The sequence below is a fragment of the Balaenoptera musculus genome, chromosome 10, assembly GCF_009873245.2.
Source record: "Balaenoptera musculus isolate JJ_BM4_2016_0621 chromosome 10, mBalMus1.pri.v3, whole genome shotgun sequence".
Classification (NCBI taxonomy): Eukaryota; Metazoa; Chordata; class Mammalia; order Artiodactyla; family Balaenopteridae; genus Balaenoptera; species Balaenoptera musculus.
Genome location: NC_045794.1, coordinates 79,856,142 through 79,877,501, shown reverse-complemented (window position 1 = coordinate 79,877,501; position 21,360 = coordinate 79,856,142). Strand labels below are relative to the sequence as shown.

General features: G+C 38.7%; 1 protein-coding gene across 1 annotated transcript in view; it reads right to left on the bottom strand.

The window, feature by feature from the left end:
* CFAP54 (cilia and flagella associated protein 54) overlaps positions 1-21,360 on the bottom strand; it is a 298,821-nt gene that overhangs the window by 183,022 nt on the left and 94,439 nt on the right. Inside the window, 6 exon segments of the mRNA XM_036865998.1 lie at positions 552-666; positions 2,319-2,447; positions 11,206-11,325; positions 15,894-16,049; positions 17,756-17,903; positions 20,865-21,001. Of these exon segments, the coding sequence (XP_036721893.1) occupies positions 552-666; positions 2,319-2,447; positions 11,206-11,325; positions 15,894-16,049; positions 17,756-17,903; positions 20,865-21,001 (805 nt within the window).

The window sequence follows — 21,360 nt, the reverse complement described above, 5'->3', positions numbered from 1 at the left end:
CACTTGTACATAACACCCGTCATGCCATCACTTTCTCAGTTACATTTTTGTCTTTAGAGCAGCGATTCTCAATTTTGTGTCCCCCTTCCACAATATATTTGCCAACATTTGCCTCGCAGTTGGTTGTCACAGCTGGGGAGAATGCAGGGAGAATGGTGTGCTGTGCATCTCTGGACAAAGGCCAGGGATGCCGGTCCACATCCACAATGCCTAGGACAGTCCCCCACAGCAAAGTATTATCTGGCCCAAATTGGCAATAGTGTTGAGGCTGAGAAACCCTGCTTTCGAATGAGAAGATTTAGGCTCAAATCCAAGTCAGCTATGTAATGCTAAATAATCACTTAATCTTTATGAGCCACATCTGTAAAAAAGTGGTTAGCAATCCCTTATTAACAAAGTACTGTTAGGATTAATGACACAATGCAAAGCACTGCATAAAACCTTAAAGGGTTTACCAATGCTAATCTCATCCTAATCCTTTTAACAAAATATTTTCTATTTTAAACAGCAAAATGCTAAACAGAAGTATACAGAAAGAAAAAAAAGACTACATTGCTTTGTCAGTTTGAGTAGGTGTGTCTCCAATAAACCCAGCTGTTCATTTATTTTCTCAGGTAATAATATCTGCTGTGGCTTCTTAGTCTTGGAAGACTTCTTGGAAGAACCCTAGAAACATTGGTTAAATGTCAGAACGTACTTCAACATGTTTCAAGAATTGTCATTTTCAAATAATATTCTTTAAATTATGTTTCATACTTTCATACTTGGTAGACCAAACTATGAATCTACATGGTAAAATGTATTAATAATTAACTAATAATTAATAATAAGCCATTGTAGCCTAACTAAATGGCAGACACAGTACTAAGTGTTTTATGGATGTTAACCAAAATATTTCTTCTCTTCCCTCTCCCTTTTTCCTAGTAACTTCTGCTCCCCTAACCAGCTCCCCCCAATACACACACCATTCTGAGAGCAGTTGAGGGTATATCTCTGAAATCCTCAAAGGAAAATGCTCTCAGAAATGTATCCCTTTTTCCTTTTTTCCTTTCTTTTTCCCAAAGGGAGCTTCTTTACAAGGAAGCTAATTGCTTTTGCTGCTTTGCCTTTCATTGAACATAACAGGATCAGTAATTAGTGGATTAAGAATTGGCGGGTATGAGCTCAGGCTCCCCACCATGTTTTCATCTGTCTGAGCCTGGACTGGTTAATGTCTCCTGTTCTCCAAAACAATAGACCTCCCAAGCTCTTTTAGGCTTAAAGGGACCCTGAATGGTTATAATGATTTCTGACTCCTATAAAGTAGGTATTAGGTTCTCAGTCCCTACAGTCTCAGTCTGAAAGAAGTATCACAACCTTCTGCTGGACTAGAGGCTCCAAGGAAAGGGGCAAGGGGTCCTGTCCTACCATGATGTGAAGGGACAGAGCCCTGAGTCAAGGCCTGGGTGACATAAAAGGTCTGGCTGATGGATTCTTGAGTGGACAACACTTGGTGAAAAAAAAACCCTCAAGTTGCTTTCAGCTTAATCAAAACTTTCTCTAGACAACCTTCCCCCCAACAAAAGTATTATGGCTAAAAATATTCATCCAGTGAAACCGTGGGGTTTTTTTTTTTAAGCTTTTGTAACATATAATAGAGAGAGAAATGGAGCTACTCCAACTGAAACAGGCTTGGGGGTAATAGTTTCTACCCTGGCCCCAGTCACAGAAGGGGCTTCAAGTATTGTAGCTCCTAGTGCACCTCAGAAACCTGATAAACTAAGCAATATTTCAAAATTTGATCTACAAAATCATTTAACCACATAGTTTCAAGAAAAGGCAATAAAATAAGATTCTAGTAAGACCCATGCTTGGGAGGCAGATATTAAAAAGTTGTCTCTAACATTACCAGCCTCATAAAGGAGACAATTTAGGTGTCACAAGGAGTTTAGGAAATCTACTTTGAACAGAGTGAAAAGCTCTGACATGTATTTACTGCATTCAATGACCCACTCAGAATAATAAAAATCTTCAGTCTGGGAGAGATTGTAGAGGGCTTTCAGTCCAATGTCCAACTGGGTGTAGGAAGCTCTCTATCAACACCTAACTGATAGTCAGTACGCGTGGCAGGGGGCTATTAAGTATTCTAGCACGGATACCTTTTCATTTTCTTGATAATAATTAAAAGGAAAAAAAGCTCTTCACATATTTGCTTTCTTTTATGTAAATACAACAAATTAAAAACTGATGAATTTTCTAACATGTTCACTAATACTACATGACCTCTTAGAAAATTCAGCTAAATATACCTTTAAAGATGAAACACAAAGAACAATTACCTCCTCTGGCATTTCTTCTTGGTCAGTAACACCAAACAGAGATTTGCACCCTGATGTGATGTCCAACATCTTTTTTCCATAATTTATAATCATTACTGCCAGGTCATATTCCTTCCATGAACGCAGAATCTAATTTAAAATATTTATTAATTATCTCTGTTGGAAACTCAAGTCTATTTTCAAGAGTCATGTATCATCTTCCATAAATTCAAAAGTCTCATGTTTTGGATATAACTCCCCTGTTTCTGTTAAGAAAACTGTAAGCTTACCTCCAGACCATATTTCCCTAGAATTAAAACTGCATTGGGCTTCCCTGGTGGTGTAGTGGTTGAGAGTCTGCCTGCCAATGCAGGGGACACAGGTTCAAGCCCTGGTCTGGGAGGATCCCACATGCCGTGGAGCAACCGGGCCCGTGAGCCACAACTGCTGAGCCTGCGCATCTGGAGCCTGTGCTCCGCAGCAAGAGAGGCCGCGATAGTGAGAGGCCCGCGCACCGCGATGAAGAGTGGCCCCCGCTTGCCGCAACTAGAGAAAGCCCTTGCACAGAAATGAAGACCCAACACAACCAAAAATAAATAAATAAATAAGCCTACACCTTTAAAAAAAAAAAAAAACAGTACCAAGGGCATTTGTTTAAAAAAAAAAAAAAAAAACTGCATGATTTCACTATTTTAAATAAAGGACAAAACCAGGAATCTCATCAGTAATGAATTCTCCATATCTCTGGGACATACAGCCATACCTCTTTTGGTATAGTAAGTTAACTATGAAAAAACATTTCCACTTAAAAGATCCATGCTAGGGCTTCCCTGGTGGCGCAGTGGTTAAGAGTCCGCCTGCCAATGCAGGGGACACGGGTTCGAGCCCTGGTCTGGGAGGATCCCACATGCCGCGGAGCAGCTGGGCCCATGAGCCACAATTACTGAGCCTACGTGTCTGGAGCCTGTACTCCGCGACAAGAGAGGCCGCGATAGTGAGAGGCCTGCGCACTGCGATGAAGAGTGGTCCCCGCTTGCCACAATTGGAGAAAGCCCTCGCACAGAAACAAAGACCCAAGACAGCCATAAATAAATAAATAAATAAAAATTTAAAAAAAAAAAAATCAACACTCACGTTTAAAAAAAAAAAAAAAAAGATCCATGCTAAAACAAAATCATTCTTAAAGGTCACATAACCACCACTTCTTGTCTTGAGTTGTCTTCTTTGTGAAATGGCACAATTACTGACCTCATGATGTCTTGGGGGCATTTATAGCAGTAAACGATCTACAAGACATTCTGGCAGTAAACTAGGCTGGAGGTCAGCGGGTTTTGGCAGGTTCTCCACGAGCCGTAGGGGAAGCACACAGACTCAGGAGAAGGGGCCCGCTCTGCCACTCTCGTCCACGTTCCTGGTTACGAACTGTTACCTGGCCTCCTCTAGCCCGGCCCTTACCTACCTCTCCAGTGTCATCTTCCACTATTCATCCCCTTGCACTTTCAGCTTACAAAACATTAAGCCAAGTATAAATCCTGCTACTCACCATGGTATCAGGACTTCATGCCTTCCTACAGCTGAGGCCTTTCCCAGAACAGCTTTCCCACCTGATTTATATAGCTTTACGTGGTCATTAAAACCTGGGCTCTAGCACTAACTCCAGGAAAGCTTCCCTGGCCAGCAATCTGATTCGCATAGACCCTGCTCTAGTGAAAGAGCCCATGAAGGGGACGCATTCACCGTGAATCCCCAGGACAGTACTCTCAGGGTAGAAATAAGTTTGTATGAATTTATCTGTAGATGTATTCTGTTAAGCTGAATAGGTTAGTATTTAAGATAAGTAACAACTATTACTTCCCAGGCAGGGAAAGAATATATAAAGTGGCTGAAAAACAGTGAGTGGCTGCTTGAAGCTCATAAGACCTACCTAATGCAAACGCTAAGAACTGGAAATATTTCTGTAGGACCAGGGCAATGGTGTTAAACTAATGTTGACTGTGGGACAGAATGTGGAAAGGAAAACAGTGAAACAAATTTTGCCACGGTAGGTGGGGTTAGGTCAAGCAGGGCTTTGAATGCTAGGCAAAACTGTCCAATCTCATTGTAAAACTGATATGAGAGGGAACAAGTTTTGTTATTAGAAAACAGAAGTGAGCTAACGTTTGCTCCCCATTCACCTTTGCTTTCCAACATATTTGGTTTATACAGCACTGTGCAATCTTTTCTCCTTGTTTTAACATGCCAGTGGAAAATACTAAATGAGAATGAATTTTTCCAAACAAAAGAAAAACAGAGAACCAATTCTACTTAACATACCAAATGGTGAATAGAAATTTTTTAAATGTGCCAGATGTTCGGCATAATAAATTTTTTAACAATGCGAAAATAATCAAACATTTAAGATGACATGTCTCAGAAGTGGCACTTTATTTGGAATTCTGACAGCTTTCAGAAAAAATACTGCTCCTTAAAGAAGAAAGATTGAACCATCCGGAAAGATTACCAATTTTTAAAACAGAACAGAGAAAAGAAACAGGGCCGTTTGACTAATTGGGCTTTACATGTCCTAAGAGAAAATCTCTATAAAAATATGTTTATATCAAATGAATGCCTCAAATCTGGGATTCAGGGGTAGTCAGGCTTCTGGGTCTACTGGTCAGGCTGGAGGAAACTTCTGAAATGACAATTCTCAGAGTATCAGTTTGGGACAGAACCAGCTCTAGCATCAAATCCTGACATTAATATATAGTGTGTTGGCCAAAAAGTTCTTTGGGGTTTTGCGTTAACACCTCACGGAAAACCCGAACGAACTTTTTTGGCCAACTCAATATACTTTAAAGAAAATGTCCAGAACATTCAGGGTCATTTCTACAATAACGTCCAGAGGATCTCAGAATGATTCCTCAGGTGGGGGAAAGGGGCTGGAGTCATGGGTGGCAGTCAAGAAATACAGAGCCAGCCGCAAACTGCTGTGGGAGAAAAACCACAGGCAGCTGAGAGAGGAGGCATGCAAATTTCGTGGAGGACCTCAGCCTCCACGTGGCCCCAAACGCTGGTTGGAAACCCTGCCTATTCTAGGTCAGCACTCTCTCCCGTCTCCCACGGGGGCTGTTATACAAACATCTTCTCACATCTCTGAAGCCCACCCTTACTCTCCACCTCCTCACTCACAGCAAATGACCTTGCTTCCTTTCCAGAGAGCAGTGCAGGGGAACTGGCGTATCTGCTGTCCCCAAACCCACCTACACACCCATGCGTAAGGATAACCATCCTCCTCCTGTGAGAGAGGACAGGCAGATGTCCTGTCCAAGCTAATCCCACACACACCCGGATCCCGCTGCTGGGACCCTGGTCTAGGGGCCACCTCTCCTCTCCTCCATCCTTATCCCTTCCCTCTCCTGACCCCTCCCCATTCACGGTCATATACGGAGTGCCTGTGTAAGCAGGACTGGTTTTTTGTTTGGCTGGTTGGTTGGCTGGTTAGTTGGTTTTTAGCAGGAGAAGTTGCTATTGACAAGTTACAAGCAGTGAGCTGCCTTGGAATAAAGTTTCTTTGTTCTGGAAGAAACACTGCAGCAGCCACGGTTAGTTATTTAAATGTAAAGTGAACAGCTGCCCAGTGTCCTGGAAAGACAATGTAACCTGGTATTCTCTTATTTGAAAATGACACCCTGTCCTGGAAATACTCATTGATGGAAGGGTTCGGGGGTAAAGGGGGAGGTGAGGCCAAGCAGATGAATATATTCTAAAGAAAAGTAACCTTGGAAGGTGCCCTTTTAGCCCAGGATTACGCTAATTGATGTGTGTGTGTGACTGAGCAGTGGGAATGGAAAGGGGTCCTTTCCTGTTGGAAAAGGGGTCCCCTGCTTTCAACAGTTACCCCCTTGTGACAATGACAGAACTAATAGCACCAGAAAGATTCTTAAGGTTGGGGAGGGGTTAGGAATAATAAAACAGCTTTGGACTAATCACCTTTCCAATTCTTCCTCTTGCCTAGTGGAAGCCGGATGGGACCCGTGGACTAACAACACCCTTGAGATTCTTAGACAATTCTCTTCTTTTCTTACTCTACACATTGACCCCGGGTGATACCATCTATCTCTGTTGCTTCAGTTGAGTCCGTATACTAATGACTCCGTTGTCTTTACATATATTTGGTCTTTCCTGAACTTCAAGCCTATAGGTCCAATTATATAATGTCCACCTCTCTGGATATCCTGTATGGCCCCAAATTCAATATATTCAAAACTCATTATCTTTTCCCCCTTTCCCACCCAGGGTTCAACAAATTGCATTGTACTCACCCAACTTCCCAGATAGCTGGATTACTGTGGACTCTTCCCTCTCCCTCCCTATTCAATTCTATCTCATAAATAACTCTTGAATCCTTTCAATTCTATCCCTCACTTTTCCACACTAGTTTAGTTCATCACCTCTCGCCTTCTAACTCATTTCCTGCCTCGGATCTTATCCCCCTCTAATTATTAGCTGTTGTGCAACCAGAGTAATTTCTTTTTTCTAAAATGCAAATCTCATTATGTCATTCCCAGGTTTGAAACCCTTCAATGGCTCCTCTCTGACCTCATTAGATGGCCATTCATCATCTGGTACTTGTTCACTGTTCCACTTTTTAAGGTGACTGAAATATTTAATCATATCCTCCATAATTAAAAATAAATCTGATCCTTCTTTTCCCAAACTGTGAAATTATTTCCTATTTTCTCATTGATTACTGCCTGAGGCAATCAATGTTAATAATCCTGCAACTGTTGTATTTTTTAAAAATAAATGCCTTTAAGCTTTGTCTATAGTGTCTTATCATTAAAAATGTATTTTTAAATTATCATGTCATCTATTTATCTATTTTTGTGTGTGTATCTTTTGAATTTTGTGCCCTGTTGAGAAAGGTCTCCCCTGATTTCAAGGCAATCCAAATATCCTCAAATCCATCTGGACTTCATTTTGTTTATGGTATGAGGTAGGGCTCTGGCGTTATTTTCAAATGAAGAGTCGGTTATATCACCACCTTTTATTGATAAATTATCATTTTCTCAATGAATATAAATGCCACCTTTGTCTTATATTAAGTCCTTCCTGTAGACCCGGGGCCGGCTCTTCCTGGAGTCTCTATTTTATTCCACTGATCTATTTGCCCATTACTCTGTTAAGACCATTTTTTATTGAAGTGGCCCTGGTAAATTTTAATACCTACTGAGAATTTCTAAGTAACACTAATCAGTTTCAAAGAAACCTCACTAGGATTCTGATTAAAACTGCAATGCATGGAAATATTATTTTAGGAAAGATTTATATAGCTATGACAGTAAGCCTTCCTATTTAGGAAACTGGCGTGGCCTGCCATATGTGCAGATCTTATTTTGTGTCCTTCAGTAAGATTTCACATTTCTTTTATTTAGGTTCTTTAACATTTTGTTAAGTTTAAAATAGTGTGTATTATAAGCGGTATATTTTCCCCTGTCCATTTCTAACTGGCTACTACTCATATTAAAAATAAAAACAATAAGAAAAACATAAACAAAACCCAACTTATCAGTTTGTATCTTACATAACTTTATAACTTCTTATAAATTCTTATACCACTTTATAAATTCTCTTTTTAATTCTAGTAATCTTTTACTAGATTCTCATGGGTTTTTGAGACCTCTACAATTACAGACAAATTATGCTTTTCTAATATTACAAAATTATTTCATACCCTTATCTATTTCATCAGACCAGATCTCTACAAATAATGAATCACATTATTAAGAGTCAGTATCTCCTGTGCCTGATTTTAAGGAAACAGCTTCAGAAATTTGCCATTTAGTATGATATTTGCTAAAAATTTTTGGTAAATGTCTTTATCATTATGCAATAACTTCCTTCCCTTCCTAACCTACTTAGAAGTTTTATTAGGAAAAGTTGCTAAGTGTTATCAAATGCCTTTGTAGCATTTTTCATATAACCTAATTGTTTTTCTCCTTTAATTTGCTGTTGTAAAATATTTAAGTTTTGTTTTAATTCAGACTTCATCTTTAATACTTGACAATGAGACTGCCCTAACACCAGAAAGTGCCAGATGCCATCCAGGAGTGATTGGAAGGACACTACATAATGCCTCTCTTTGTCCTGATTAATGTTTTGGATACTGAATTCTGCTTTTTCAAATACGAAAATTGCCACCCCTCCTTCATTTTTGTTTGCATTTTCCCAATATCTTTGTCTATTTATCTTTCAAATTGCTTGTTATCTTGTTTTACAAGTGTTCCTTCAAGTAATACACATTTGAATCTGACTTTTCAGCCCATCTGACAGTCTCTGTCTCCTGAGGTCATTCATGCTCAGGGAAGCAATTAATGTAATTTGTTTTATTCCTTCCATCTTAAATACAATCTCACTTTCCTTCTTCTTACTTTTGCTGAATTAGCCATTTTTCGTCCCTGTCATTGTTTCCTGTTCTTTTTTCCTCCCTGTCATTCCTCTGTTTGCTTTTCTTTCCTGTCAGTTTTGAAGTCCCACTGTACTTTAAAGATCAGCTCATGCTTACATATTCCTGAGTCATCTTTAAATATATATATTCTATCAAAAGAAAATAATAATGTTATACAATATGTGGGGACTTCCCTGGTGGCACAGTGGTTAAGAATCCACCTGCAAATGGAGGGGACATGGGTTCAAGCCCTGGTTCGGGAAGATCCCACATGCCGCGGAGCAACTAAGCCCGTGCGCCACAACTACTGAGCCTGCACTCTGGAGTTCATGAACCACAACTACTGAGCCCACGCGCCACAACTACTGAAGCCCACGCTCCTAGAGCCCATGCTCCGCAACAAGAGAAGCCACTGCAATGAGAGGCCCGCACACCACAACGAAGAGTAGCCCCCGCTCGCCGCAACTAGAGAAAGCCCGTGCGCAGCAATGAAGACCCAACACAGCCAAAAATAAATTAATTAATTTAAAAAAATAATGTTATAAAACATGTATTTTTATACTATATGTATTTTTAACACACATGCACCAAGCATCTATAGCTGCTCACGCCTCCCTCAACCCCAAACAGGATACAAGCTTTAGTTCTAGGTTACTGTTAAGTTTTTCTTTCAAGGATGACTCTTCTATTTCAAAAGTCCCTACTTAGCATTTATATTACAAAGTCCTAGTCACATCATTATTATCTATTTAACTTTAATAATACATATATTGCAAGATTCGTTGCTCCCATTATTCCTCTCCTTTTTGTCTTTCCCTATCTTGGGATTTCTGTTCTGAACCAACTGTCATTTGATAGAGTATTTCCCCAAGTGTTGTCCTCAGATAAGTACATGGACAGAATACTTTTTAAATGCCTGCACTTCTGAAAATGTTTATTTTGCCCTGACAAATGAATGATATCTTTTCCTGGTTATTAATTTTTGGGCCTTAGTCTTCTTCCCTCAGGATTCTACAAATGTTGCTCCAGGAATTTAACTGTTAGTGTTGCTGATAAAAAAAGCCTGAAGCTAATTGATTCTCTTTCCATTGCAAATAAATAATCTGTTCTTTGGGTCTCAAAACTTTAAGATTCGTCCTTATCCTTGGACTTCAGGAATTTCACCAACATGTGTCTACACATATATTCTTACATCAATCCTTCCTGGGACTCAGAAAGACGATTACTTCTCTACTTATTTCTTTTCTACCTCCAGACTCCTTTACTTCATGTTATGACTTCTGGATCTGTCTTGTGAATTTATCTCTAGATAATTCTATTCTACATTGTCGGGTATTTCTTGAGCTTCCAGATGTGACTCAAGAAGTATCATAATCATAATCTTTACCTATTTAATTTTTTAATCAAAAATTAAATTTGTTGTATATGAAAGCTGTTAAGAGTAAATCCTAAGAGTTCTCATCACAAGAAAAAAATTTTTTTTCTATTTCTTTAATTTTGTATCTATAGGAGATGACGCACGGTCACTAAGTTTATTGTGGTCATCGCTGCATGATGTATGTAAATCAAGTCATTATGCTGTACACCTTAAACTTACACAGTGCTGTATGCCAGTTATATCTCAGTAAAACCGGAAGAAAAAAATTAAATTTGTTCTGATTGCATTGCTTGAAAGGTTTCTTTTTCTTAAGTCATCTCTGATTCTTTTCAACATGGTGAGGGTAAATAACACAATTATTCTAGTGTTTGGCCTGCTCTTTCCCCCTTGGGGTTCTGAGTTCCCTTAAGTGATTTGCTATTTTTCTTCCTGCTAAAGGCTTATGCTCCCCCAGCATCTACACAGACCAGGTCATAGATGTCTCTCCAACAGCGGCAAACCAGTGAGTGATGGAAGGAATATGATTTTCTGCTCCTGAGGTCAGGCCAGGAGCCTGAATTGCCAGCAAATTATGACCTTTTTGCTATGGTAGAGGGTAGAGGCCTCTCTGTTGCCAGACCTCCATAGAAGCAAACTTAAGTCCCACCATATCAGCCCATCCATGCAGTATTCTTCCAGATCACTGCCAAATCAGAAAGGTTCTGGGAAGACTACATAAAATAGGTAGGCAAATATGGCCCTCCTTTGAAGAGATTCACTGGATTCAGTCAACCAAAGCCTTTGAAGAAACACACAATGCTGGCCTTTAAGCCAAGCAGTGAGGATACATAAGCCTACCTCTCTGCCTCTGGTATCTTGTTCTTTCTTGCTTCTAAAATGAATGAGGTCCCATAAAATGTCCTCTTTCCAGCCCCCTCTCCCTGGCCTAAGATAGGCCCTTCCAGACTTTACCAACTAGCCTGCTCAGGCTACTTTTGATCTAAAATGCTTTGGGGGTATCATTTTTCAAAGTATTCTAATTACTGTGATTACAAGTAGCTTAACTTGCTAAACCATTAGGGCTCCTAAGTTTCATGACACTAGACAAAGAATGAGATAAATACCTTTGTTATGTAGAAGATACAACAAGCTATCATGTGCTGTACACTTTCAAAGCTCGCAATATGTTTCTTTGAGTGAATATTTGGTAGTCCTTGCAAAACCACAACACACTTTATCAAGATCTGAAATATAGAAGCACAATGGTTTTTGTTGAAAACTATCATCCTTACTCATTAAAAAATGCTCTATTCAAATCATGAAGGTTTTAAGCCATCAAATTTTATTGTTATTAATAATTATGGTTAAATTGCTTATTATGTATAAAGAAGTATACCCGGAGATAAAATTGATAAATTCAATTTTCAGATGAGTCCTTCATCTAAAGTAACTTGAAAACTAGTGGAGAGGATAAAATAAATATACAAATAAATAAAACAAAGCTCATTTTGACAAGTGCCGTAAAAGACACGGGCAGAATGTTACATGTATACAAGAAACTGAAGATCACATTCAGGCTTAGGAGGACTTTGAAAAACCACATGGAGAAAGATGTACCATATTAAATATACAGTGATACGGGTACTTGAAATAATAGTTTCCTTTAAAATTAAAACCAAGCACTCATATCCCAGGAAATCAATTAATATTAGCACTTACTTCCTTAACTACTCTTCATATTATGTGATCCTGAATTTGATCCAGAGCTAGACAATTAAGTTTAGCTTTCAATACTGCCTCACAGTTCTGAGCAATATTACTATCAGAAAAGCAGAGCTGAGATTGCATCGATCTATTCATCACTCAGATTATTCCAAAAGACAAATCAATATATGGAGGTTGGTCCTTTGTGGGCACATTAATTGCTTCAAGCCACCATTCTAACAATATTATTACTGTTGTTACAGGATACTTATGAATTTTTTTTAATGCTGCTTTAATTCCTCCCCTCCACCATCACCCTCTCCCACCCTACCGTACCATATCCCCAAATCGTGTTAACAACCTAGTAGCTCTGTAGTTTTCTCTAGGCTCATGTAATTATGTGTGTGTGTGTGTGTATAAATGTGTGCGTATATATATATATATATATATATATATATATATATGGAGGGTGAATGTTATTTTACAAAATGAAATTTATACACACTTTTCTGAACTATGCATCTCCCCTTCAAGCATGTCTTGTGAAAAATCCCTCCAAGTCTACAGGTATACCTCTAATTCACCATTTCTAATGGTTGCATAATATTATTTAGTGTGAACCAATCATAATTTATTCAGCCATTTCCAGATTCTTCCTGTTGCACAGTTTTAAGGTTGATGTTTTACAATCTGGCAGTACTGGCCATCCTCCTGTTACCGCACGTCCTCTTTGTCTCCAGCTTTTTTGCCGCCATCAAGAATGCCACAATAAGCATGCTTATACAGGGAATTCCCTGGTGGTCCAGTGGTTAGGACTTAGCGCTTTCACTGCCATGGCCTGGGTTCAATCCCCCAGTTGGGGAACTAAGATCCCACAAGCAGTGTGACGTGGACACACAAAAACAACAACAGAAAAAACCACCCTTATACAAGCTCAGTTGCCAAAATGAGTGGCAAGTGAGGTGCCAGCTTTGAGATGATACCCAGCGAGGGTGAGGCACCGTCCTCCAGGGCACAGTATATACTCTAAATCAGTGACCCTTATGTGGTACTGTGTTCCCAGCAGGTAGAACACATGGAACCAACGGGTGCAACTAGGGGTGATTTTAATCTATGGGATAAATTGCTAATAAAGGGACTGCTGTGTTGGGTAAATGTACTTTTTAATTTACTAAAATCTTAACTCTATGGGGAAAATTACTAGCAGAGGAATTTCTATGTCAGGTATATTTGCTTTTAATTTTACTTAAATTATATTCAGTTTAATTAAAATTAAGATTGCCTTACCAAATTTCAAAGCCTATAAAATTCACATTTCTCCCATCAATGAAAGGGAATGTCTTTGCCCCACATTCTCACCAGCAATAGGAGTTACAGATCTTTTCAACTCTGCTAGTGATATTATATTACTGATTTAATGTGCATTTCTGTGGATATTCAGAATTTGAGTATCTTTTCATATGTTTTTTGGCTACTTGAATTTGCTCTCCTGTAAACTGCCTATTATTATCCTGTGCCCATTTTTTATTAGTTACTGTCAATTTGTAAGACTTTTTGTTATATATATTTACCCTCATCAGTGTTACTTTTCCCAGATCCTTAAATTGTCTACTATCTTTGTTATGGTCCCTTTCGTCACACATGGGTTGCCATAAATATAGTCAAATATGTCTTATTTTTCTTGTTATTTCCAAGAGTTCTATCTTGGTTAGAAAGTGTTCCCCAACCCTGGGTTGTACATGTAATCGCTTGGGTTTTTTTTTTTTCCTAAAAGTTTTGGCTTTCTTTTACATCTAAGTCTTTAATACATCTGGACTTTCTACGTATGGTACAAAATAGGGGTCAAATTCTACTTTCAGAGGAATATCCAAATGTTTCACCACCATTTACTAAAAATATCCATTATCTTCCCACTGAAGTGGAATGCCAATTCCATCATATATTACATTCTCATCCAAAGTGAGGCCTATTTCTGGAATCTCTCCTTTGTTCCATTCACCTTTTCCTGCTCTGAACAATACAATTTAATTTGAAACTCCCTTCCTAAGGTCTTCCTCATAGCGACAACCCACTTGCTGAGTTAAAAGCATCCTGAAGCAGTGGGATCCTGGAGAATGACAGGGGGCTACCCTGAACACAACCAACCAAGCATCAATTGCAGGCGCTGTTCCCAGGGTGCTGCCTTTGCTGGAGCACACTAAAAGGGGTGCCTCGATGTGGCTAATGTTGTCTCTTCTATCCTATTGGACAGAAGTAATCTCCTATGGGGAAGAAGTATCAGAAGGAGTTCCCAGTCACACTGGGCGGACAAGAACATACATTTAGAGTCTTGCCACAGGGCAATGATAACTCTCCCACCCTCCGACCTAATATTTTATGAAAGAACCTGAACTTGCTGGACACGTCTCAAAACAAATCATTGGACCGCCATCAGTAAACCATGTTAATTGAACCTAATAAACAAGAAATGGCAAATAAGTTGCAGATGTGAGATGCATGGCCTCCAGAGGGTAGAAATAAACCCTAAGAAGAGTCAGGGGCCTGACACATTAATGAAATGTCTGGGACATGCTGAGACACTCCCTCCAAAGTAGGTCTGACATCTGGAATCTCTCACCTCTAAGAAGACAGAACAATGCCAGGGAAATGCTTTTGGGGTCTGGAGGAAGCATATTCCACATTTGGGAACACTGCCCTGATCCACTCACAAGTGACATGGAACTGCCAGCTATGAGTCTAGATTTTGGATTTTGGAGGCAGATCTCTTCAACAGCTGAACTATTGAGTTGGCCAAAAAGTTTGTTTGGTTTTAAATAAAAATAAGATACATTTTTCATTTTCACCAAGAACTTTATTGAACAGCGAATTCATTAACCAAATGAACTTTTTGGCCAACCCAATACTTACTAGGTGGGGGGCATGTGAGAGAAGGGGGCATGTCTATGCTCCAGTTTAGCCCCTCCAAGGGGAATATTTGTTAAGTTACTGAAGCTCTCGGGTTAGTTTCCTCAATGGTGAATTAAACACTTTATACTTTGCATGAGTTCACTCATATCTTCTTGATTCTCAAAATCTGAGTCAATGATGATGGTGACAACCAACGATAGTGATAATGATGACTTTGTGTAAGTATCAGCAGTCAAATCTTACTTCTCTCACTGCTTCCTGTGGTAGGCAGAATTCTAAGACAGTCCTCAAGATTCCGCCCCTGGTGTATAAGCCCTGTATAATCCCTTCTCCTTGAGGGCAAGTAGGACCTGTGATGGGATGCTCACTCTCTTCACTACATTACATTATATAAGACTCCTCGTGCATCTTAGAGGATACTCCCCTGCTGGCCTGGAAGAAGCAAACTGCCATGTGGTGGAGAAGGCCATGTGGCAGCCCTTCAGAACTAAGGACCTCATCACACAGCCACATGGAAATGAATTCTCTCAACAACCAATGAGTCTGGAAGAGAACCCAGAGGCTCAGGTGAGATCACAGTTCTGACCAACACCTTGATTTTAGCCTGATGAGACCCTGGTCAGAAGATCCAGACAACCTGTATCCAGCCTCCTGACCTACAGAGACTATGAGATAGTAAATGGGTGTTGTTTTGAGCCATTGAGTTTATAGTGATTTGTTAGGAAGCACAGACAACTAATATAATCCCTTCATCCAGGTCCCACCTACCCTTTTTCTAAAAATTCCAACTCCATCACAGAGACATCAAGTCTTTTTTCTCCTGGGTCATCCATCAGTTTTTCCCCCTAGATGATGGCTTTAACAATATGCTTTGAATAAATATTGCTGTTTTTAACATTACAAGAACATAAAAATTGAAATAACTTAAAAAACCTAGAAAAGTATTTTGCCAATATTTAAATATGGACAGCAATGGGGCTGACTGTTTTCAGGGAAACACATTTTAAGTCCTTATTTCTAGTCGCCCAGACATACAATTTAAATTATTAAAACGTTTTTCAGTTAACTCATGAAATTTCATAATACTTGCTCTTGACCTACTTGTACTTTCTAAGGACACATTGCTTTTTCTTTTCCAAAATGCATTATTGAGTTCCCTTTGTAAAAATACCCTTATCTGGGGGGAAAAAAATGCCCTTACCCGTACAACAGGTACCAAAACAATATTGTGATAGATGATAGGAGCAAGGAGGCCATAACATTGAGTAACAGCTTGAAGGGCATAACTGGAATCATTTAGGTAGTTGCTCAGTTCCAATGCCACTAATACTCTCTCACATTCAGTTAGTCTAGCAATCTGTAAAGGAACAGGTATTGTTACTCAAGCTGAACATCAGGTACTTAACTCATGTGTCTCTAATGAAAAGAAAGGATAGGAAATGTGATCCTTGTGGCTTAACAATAACAGGAAGGTTGACATAAAGAAAAACCTAAATTCAGGAACAACTCTAACTCCCCAATAATGCTACATATGGATGACACGATCTTAGAATTAAACTTTAGAATTTTTTATAAATTACGATACAAATACCACTAGTGACAGAAAAGGAACCAATCTTTTTTCATTGGTAAGATAAAATCTTGGCTATAGTTTAGGGAAAAAAATCTAGCTTTTTCAAAAACATAAATTATAACAAATAATAATTAAAATATAATATTGCTGTAATATTGGTCCTACATGATTAACAGTGTCTTATTTCCCTCCTGGATTTGTGAGAAAATGGTAAATTTACTCTAGACAAAACTAAATCTTCTATTATACTTCTGCTACTTAAAAAAAAAAAAAAAGGTAAATTTTCAATAGACCAAACTAATCTTCTGTTATACTTCTGCAACTTAATGTAAAGTTAGGCTTTGTGTGATTAAACGCCACTTAAAAAGAGTAAGAATGCTATCTTATTCCTTATTTCTCTTTCTTGGGGAAAGATTTCATTATTTGTCTGTATATACACACAATATTATGAACACAGAAAACAGTATGAGTGGCAACCAGAAATTTCCACACAGCAAATTATTATTAGAATGGTAGTCTAGCATTCTGGAATTCACTTAAGTACTTAAACATTGTCCTTATTTTCAGACTAGATTATGAAAAAAAGAAACTAAATGCAATGTAGTAGGAACAGGTCAATGGCTGTGAAGGCTTGGGCTCTACAAGACTGTGAACTTGTCTTAGGCAAAGAATCATGTTTTTTTCACTTTCATATCCACAGAAACTGGCACAGTCTCATGTAACAATTTATTGGTTAATTAATTAATGAATAAGTGGATGATAGGAAAAAACAACTGTAAAAGAAAAAAAAATATGGCAAAAGTCTCCATATACCTAAGGTGAGTAAAGAAGGAAAGAGAGAAAAAGAAGAGTGAACCTCAATCTAGATTGAAAAAAATAATGTAGGATTGTTACTAAAAGCAAGAGCATTGTAAGGTTGCTGATGTACAAGAGCAATGTTTATAAGCACCCTGAGAACCTATCAATAGGAAGTAAGTTAAATTCCTGCCTCTGCACAGGAATGCAATATTATAATTTTAAAGAATGTGGCAGATGGATATGTACCAGCATGAAAATATGTCCAAGATATATTATGAAAAGTGTTTAAAAGGCAAATTTCAGAACAGCGAGTAGATCATGATTCCATTTTTGTAAATAATAACATATTTGTCTATGCATACTTTTAAAAATTGGAGAAATCACATGAAAACAATAAGGTAGTATTCTTAGGGGCAATAGGATTACAATGGGTTTCACTTTATACATTTTTGGATATTTGAATTTATACTACTTTTATTCAGGAAAAATATATATAAATTGAAAAGAAGGGTTAAACACCATGAACTCCAGCCTGTGAAACCTACATACAGTATCAAATAAACCAGCACAATCATGCAAAGGCTTCTCAGTCCATTCACAAGCCAGGATATGCAATCCCCAAAGAACATAAACTTAAAACATCAACAAACACAGGGAAATCAGCACATTTGCAATCATTTTAATTCACTTACTTGTTGAGAGGGGAAAATCTCATTGCCTTTAATATTATCACAGAAAAGATTTTCTTCTTTAATTTTAATGTCACTTGTTACAAAAATATTTCTAAGAAAAAGATATAAGAGAATTGAAGAACTCTCTGCCAAAACATCTGAATGTAATCTGCGAAAAGAAGTAAATGATGTTACAGGTATAAAATGATTTAGCATGTGAACTCGACTTTTTAGATTGATTTGTTCTTAATATCGACACAATGATCCCAAGACAGCAGCAAAAGTTTATGGGACAAAAGTTTGTGGAACAGTTACTCTTGCACAGCTGTTTAAATTGAAATTAAAGACTATTCTTAACAACAAGTTCACAACTAAGAAAATTAAGCTGTTGACTTATTATGTCATGGATACATAAAAATAACTACTGGCAAAGTTTTCTGGTTCTGATATATAAAATTCTATTCTATCAATATAATGAAATCGCTATAGCTATTCAGAAGTTTGGGAAATAGGCCCAATATTTCAATCAATAAACTTTCTGAAAGTGAGGGTTATTTATAGCAAAATGAGCCACGGTTAAAGAGAGGTAGAGACAGAGAGATTTGGGGTGGGGCGGTGGAGGGGCAGAGTTACTTCTAATTATCTTTTCTAAATCACAGTCAACAGTGCCAACCACTGGCAAAACTGTGAAATCTGCAGTCTTCCTTCTTTGTTTCCATAGTCCCTTCCTTGCCCTTAAGCCTTACTTGGTGACAAACCCTCTCTCCTAAGCTTCAAGTCCCTCCACTCTCCATACCCTCTATCCCTATAAAACGGGAAAGGATCTGACAACAGCAATTCACACCTGAAGACGATCTGTTTCACCACCATGTTAAACTCTGAAATTGTCTTTGCCCGGAGACTTCTAGTTCTCCCGCTTCTGCAACTCATACTAAACTTTCTTTGTCCTCGCGATGACCATGAGTACCTAGACATACACAGTGAGTCCAGACTATCGCCTCCCTCTGGCTCTATTTCCTCCCCTACCCAGCTCGGGCTCTGGTCAGTCATTTCCATAGTGACCTCTCTAGCACTTCAGATTCTGCACCCCTTATTTTATGCAATAATCAACTTGTCTGACCTTGCATAGATGTCACCGTTCGACTTTTCTATCCTTGCCACAATGGTCAATCAATTATTCACTTATTTATTCTCCTCATTCCTTTTTTTTTCCCACTCAAACTAGCATTTGCTCAACACCTACCATGACACTATTCTAGGCCCTGGGATATAAAGATGAATCAAATGTAGCCCTCAGCCATAAGGAATGGGACTCTACTACAATGCATGTTACATAACATCAACTGAGTCATTAGTGATTCTCAGCAACACTTCCGTTTACCCCTGATGTCTCCTTGTTCATATTCCCCACAGCAAATGATCTGAACCCCCTGTTCCCCATCCCATGTGCTCTGATATCCTCCTAGCTCTATCACCATATATCCTCAGGTTCTCCCTCTCCGCTGGCTCCCTTCTCTCCATCCTCCAAAATTCTTTCCTTAAGCCCGCCTTCCCCCTCAAGCCTCTGCCCACTTTCCTCTTATCTTTACCACCCAACTTCACAGGAGTAGTCTTTTCTTGTTACTATTCTCCATTCTCATTTATTCCTTAGCCAATTGCAAAACGTTTCTGGCCCATCATGGCATGAAAATGGCTCTCTTCAACTTACCAATGTCTTCCTAATTACCAACTCTAAAAGCCTCTTCTCAGTTTTCATCCTACCCAACGTCTCTGCAGCATTTTCTTGAGCAACTGCCCTGCCTGACCTTGCACTAGGATATAATACTGCTGGCCAGTCCCTCCGTGGTGATATTCTCACTTCCCTTGGCAGTGCACTTTCCTGGACTCCTACTTCCAGAACTGATCCTTTTCAATTTCCTTCCTTGGTTCCAACTCCTGCTTCTGCCTCTTAAATGTAAGCAATGCCCAGGGTTCAAGTCCAGCCTTCCACCTTTTCTGCTAAACAGTCATTCCCTGGGAGATATCTCTCATTGTCAAAATTTCAATAATGACCTCAATGGACAGTTTATATTTCCATGTCTCTAGCCTTGACCTCTCTCCTGAGTGTGAGCACTAAATATCCAACTACCTACCGGACATATATCTACAAAGACGTCCTGCCGGAAAACTAAACTCCAAATATCTCCAAATTCATTCTCTTCCTCCAAAAACTCATTCCACATCTCAGGTTCCCTTAGTAAACCTCAGAGGCTTCCCATCACTGGAAATCCCAGTCAACTTTCACTCCTTCCTCTTATCCCCATGAATCACATAAAATCTTCCAGACCTGTCTCTTCCTCCTCTGAAATGCCTCTCAAATCCATCGCCCATAGCACTGAGCATTCTTGTACATAGTAAACACTAAGTCTACGTTTCTTTAATTGAATGGAATTATACGTTTATGTAAGTGTTACCAATGCCTTGCCTCATCCAGCATTTGCATTTTTAAGCTTATTGTCTTTGACTGAGGGGTGAAGGGTTTTGTCTTATTAATTTCAGGCATTAACAAGCAGGTAAAGGAGACTGTTGTTGAACATGTTGAGACGGGCTGAAATTACACCACTGCTCATTTTTGATGCTGCTTTTAGCCTCTGGTTTCTTAAGGACAAATGGCAAAGGATGGCCTGTGGCTTTATATGGCTTCTACAGGCCTATTTTCAGTTGATGGTCTAATCCTGGGAGCCTCCTCAAGCAAAGGAAAAGCCTTTTTACCCCAAGAGTCCATCCATCAGACCCTAACCTTAACCTCAACCTGACCTTGCTCTGTTACAAAGGTGCCCAATGCATATGCATGTTTTCTAGTATAACTGACATTACTTTGGTTAGTATTTGGTATTTTTTTCCATAATCTCATTACCTTATATTCAGAATGTATCCATATACTTCCAGTGTTTTTTCTGATTCTAACAAAGAAGTTTCTAACAAGGACTCAAGCCTTTGGAATATAAGCACTTACTAAAATACTTATTGCAAATAGCTTTATGTGGACCATCTTAACATGAAATTGAAAATAAATTAATTCTTGGCTTCACAGCCAACATCTATATTTTCAATAAGCCAACTAATATTTTAAAAGAATATTTCGAATTACCTTCTCTGTGTAATAGTCATTATATTGCTTAAACTAATAATGGATTGGTCATCCTGAAGTGGTGAAGCAACAAAGTAATCCCAAACTGGTGAGAAAACTTTCTTAGCCAACTCATAGTTACCAATCTGATAGGCGACCTGCAACAGAAAGCACATTATCTTAAGCATTACTTGAATTTGTGAAATGTGTATTTTAAACAAGAATTCTGAGAAGGTCCTATCGCACACTAATTTCATACAAAGTTATTCACATTTGCTGTTCCGCTCTATGGGGCCACAGCAAGGTAACAACAGCCACTGGCAAGGGAGACAGACACATTTTGAAATCTCTTTTATTTCTAAATTGCATGGAAATTTGAAACTCTGTAAGGATGTTTCGAATGCTCATAAGCAAAACAAAGATCACATCTGAGCCAAATTAATTTCATTTCCATCTATCTCGGCAGTGCACTCCATTTATTACAGACACTGTTATAATGAACAATCTGTTCCAAGAG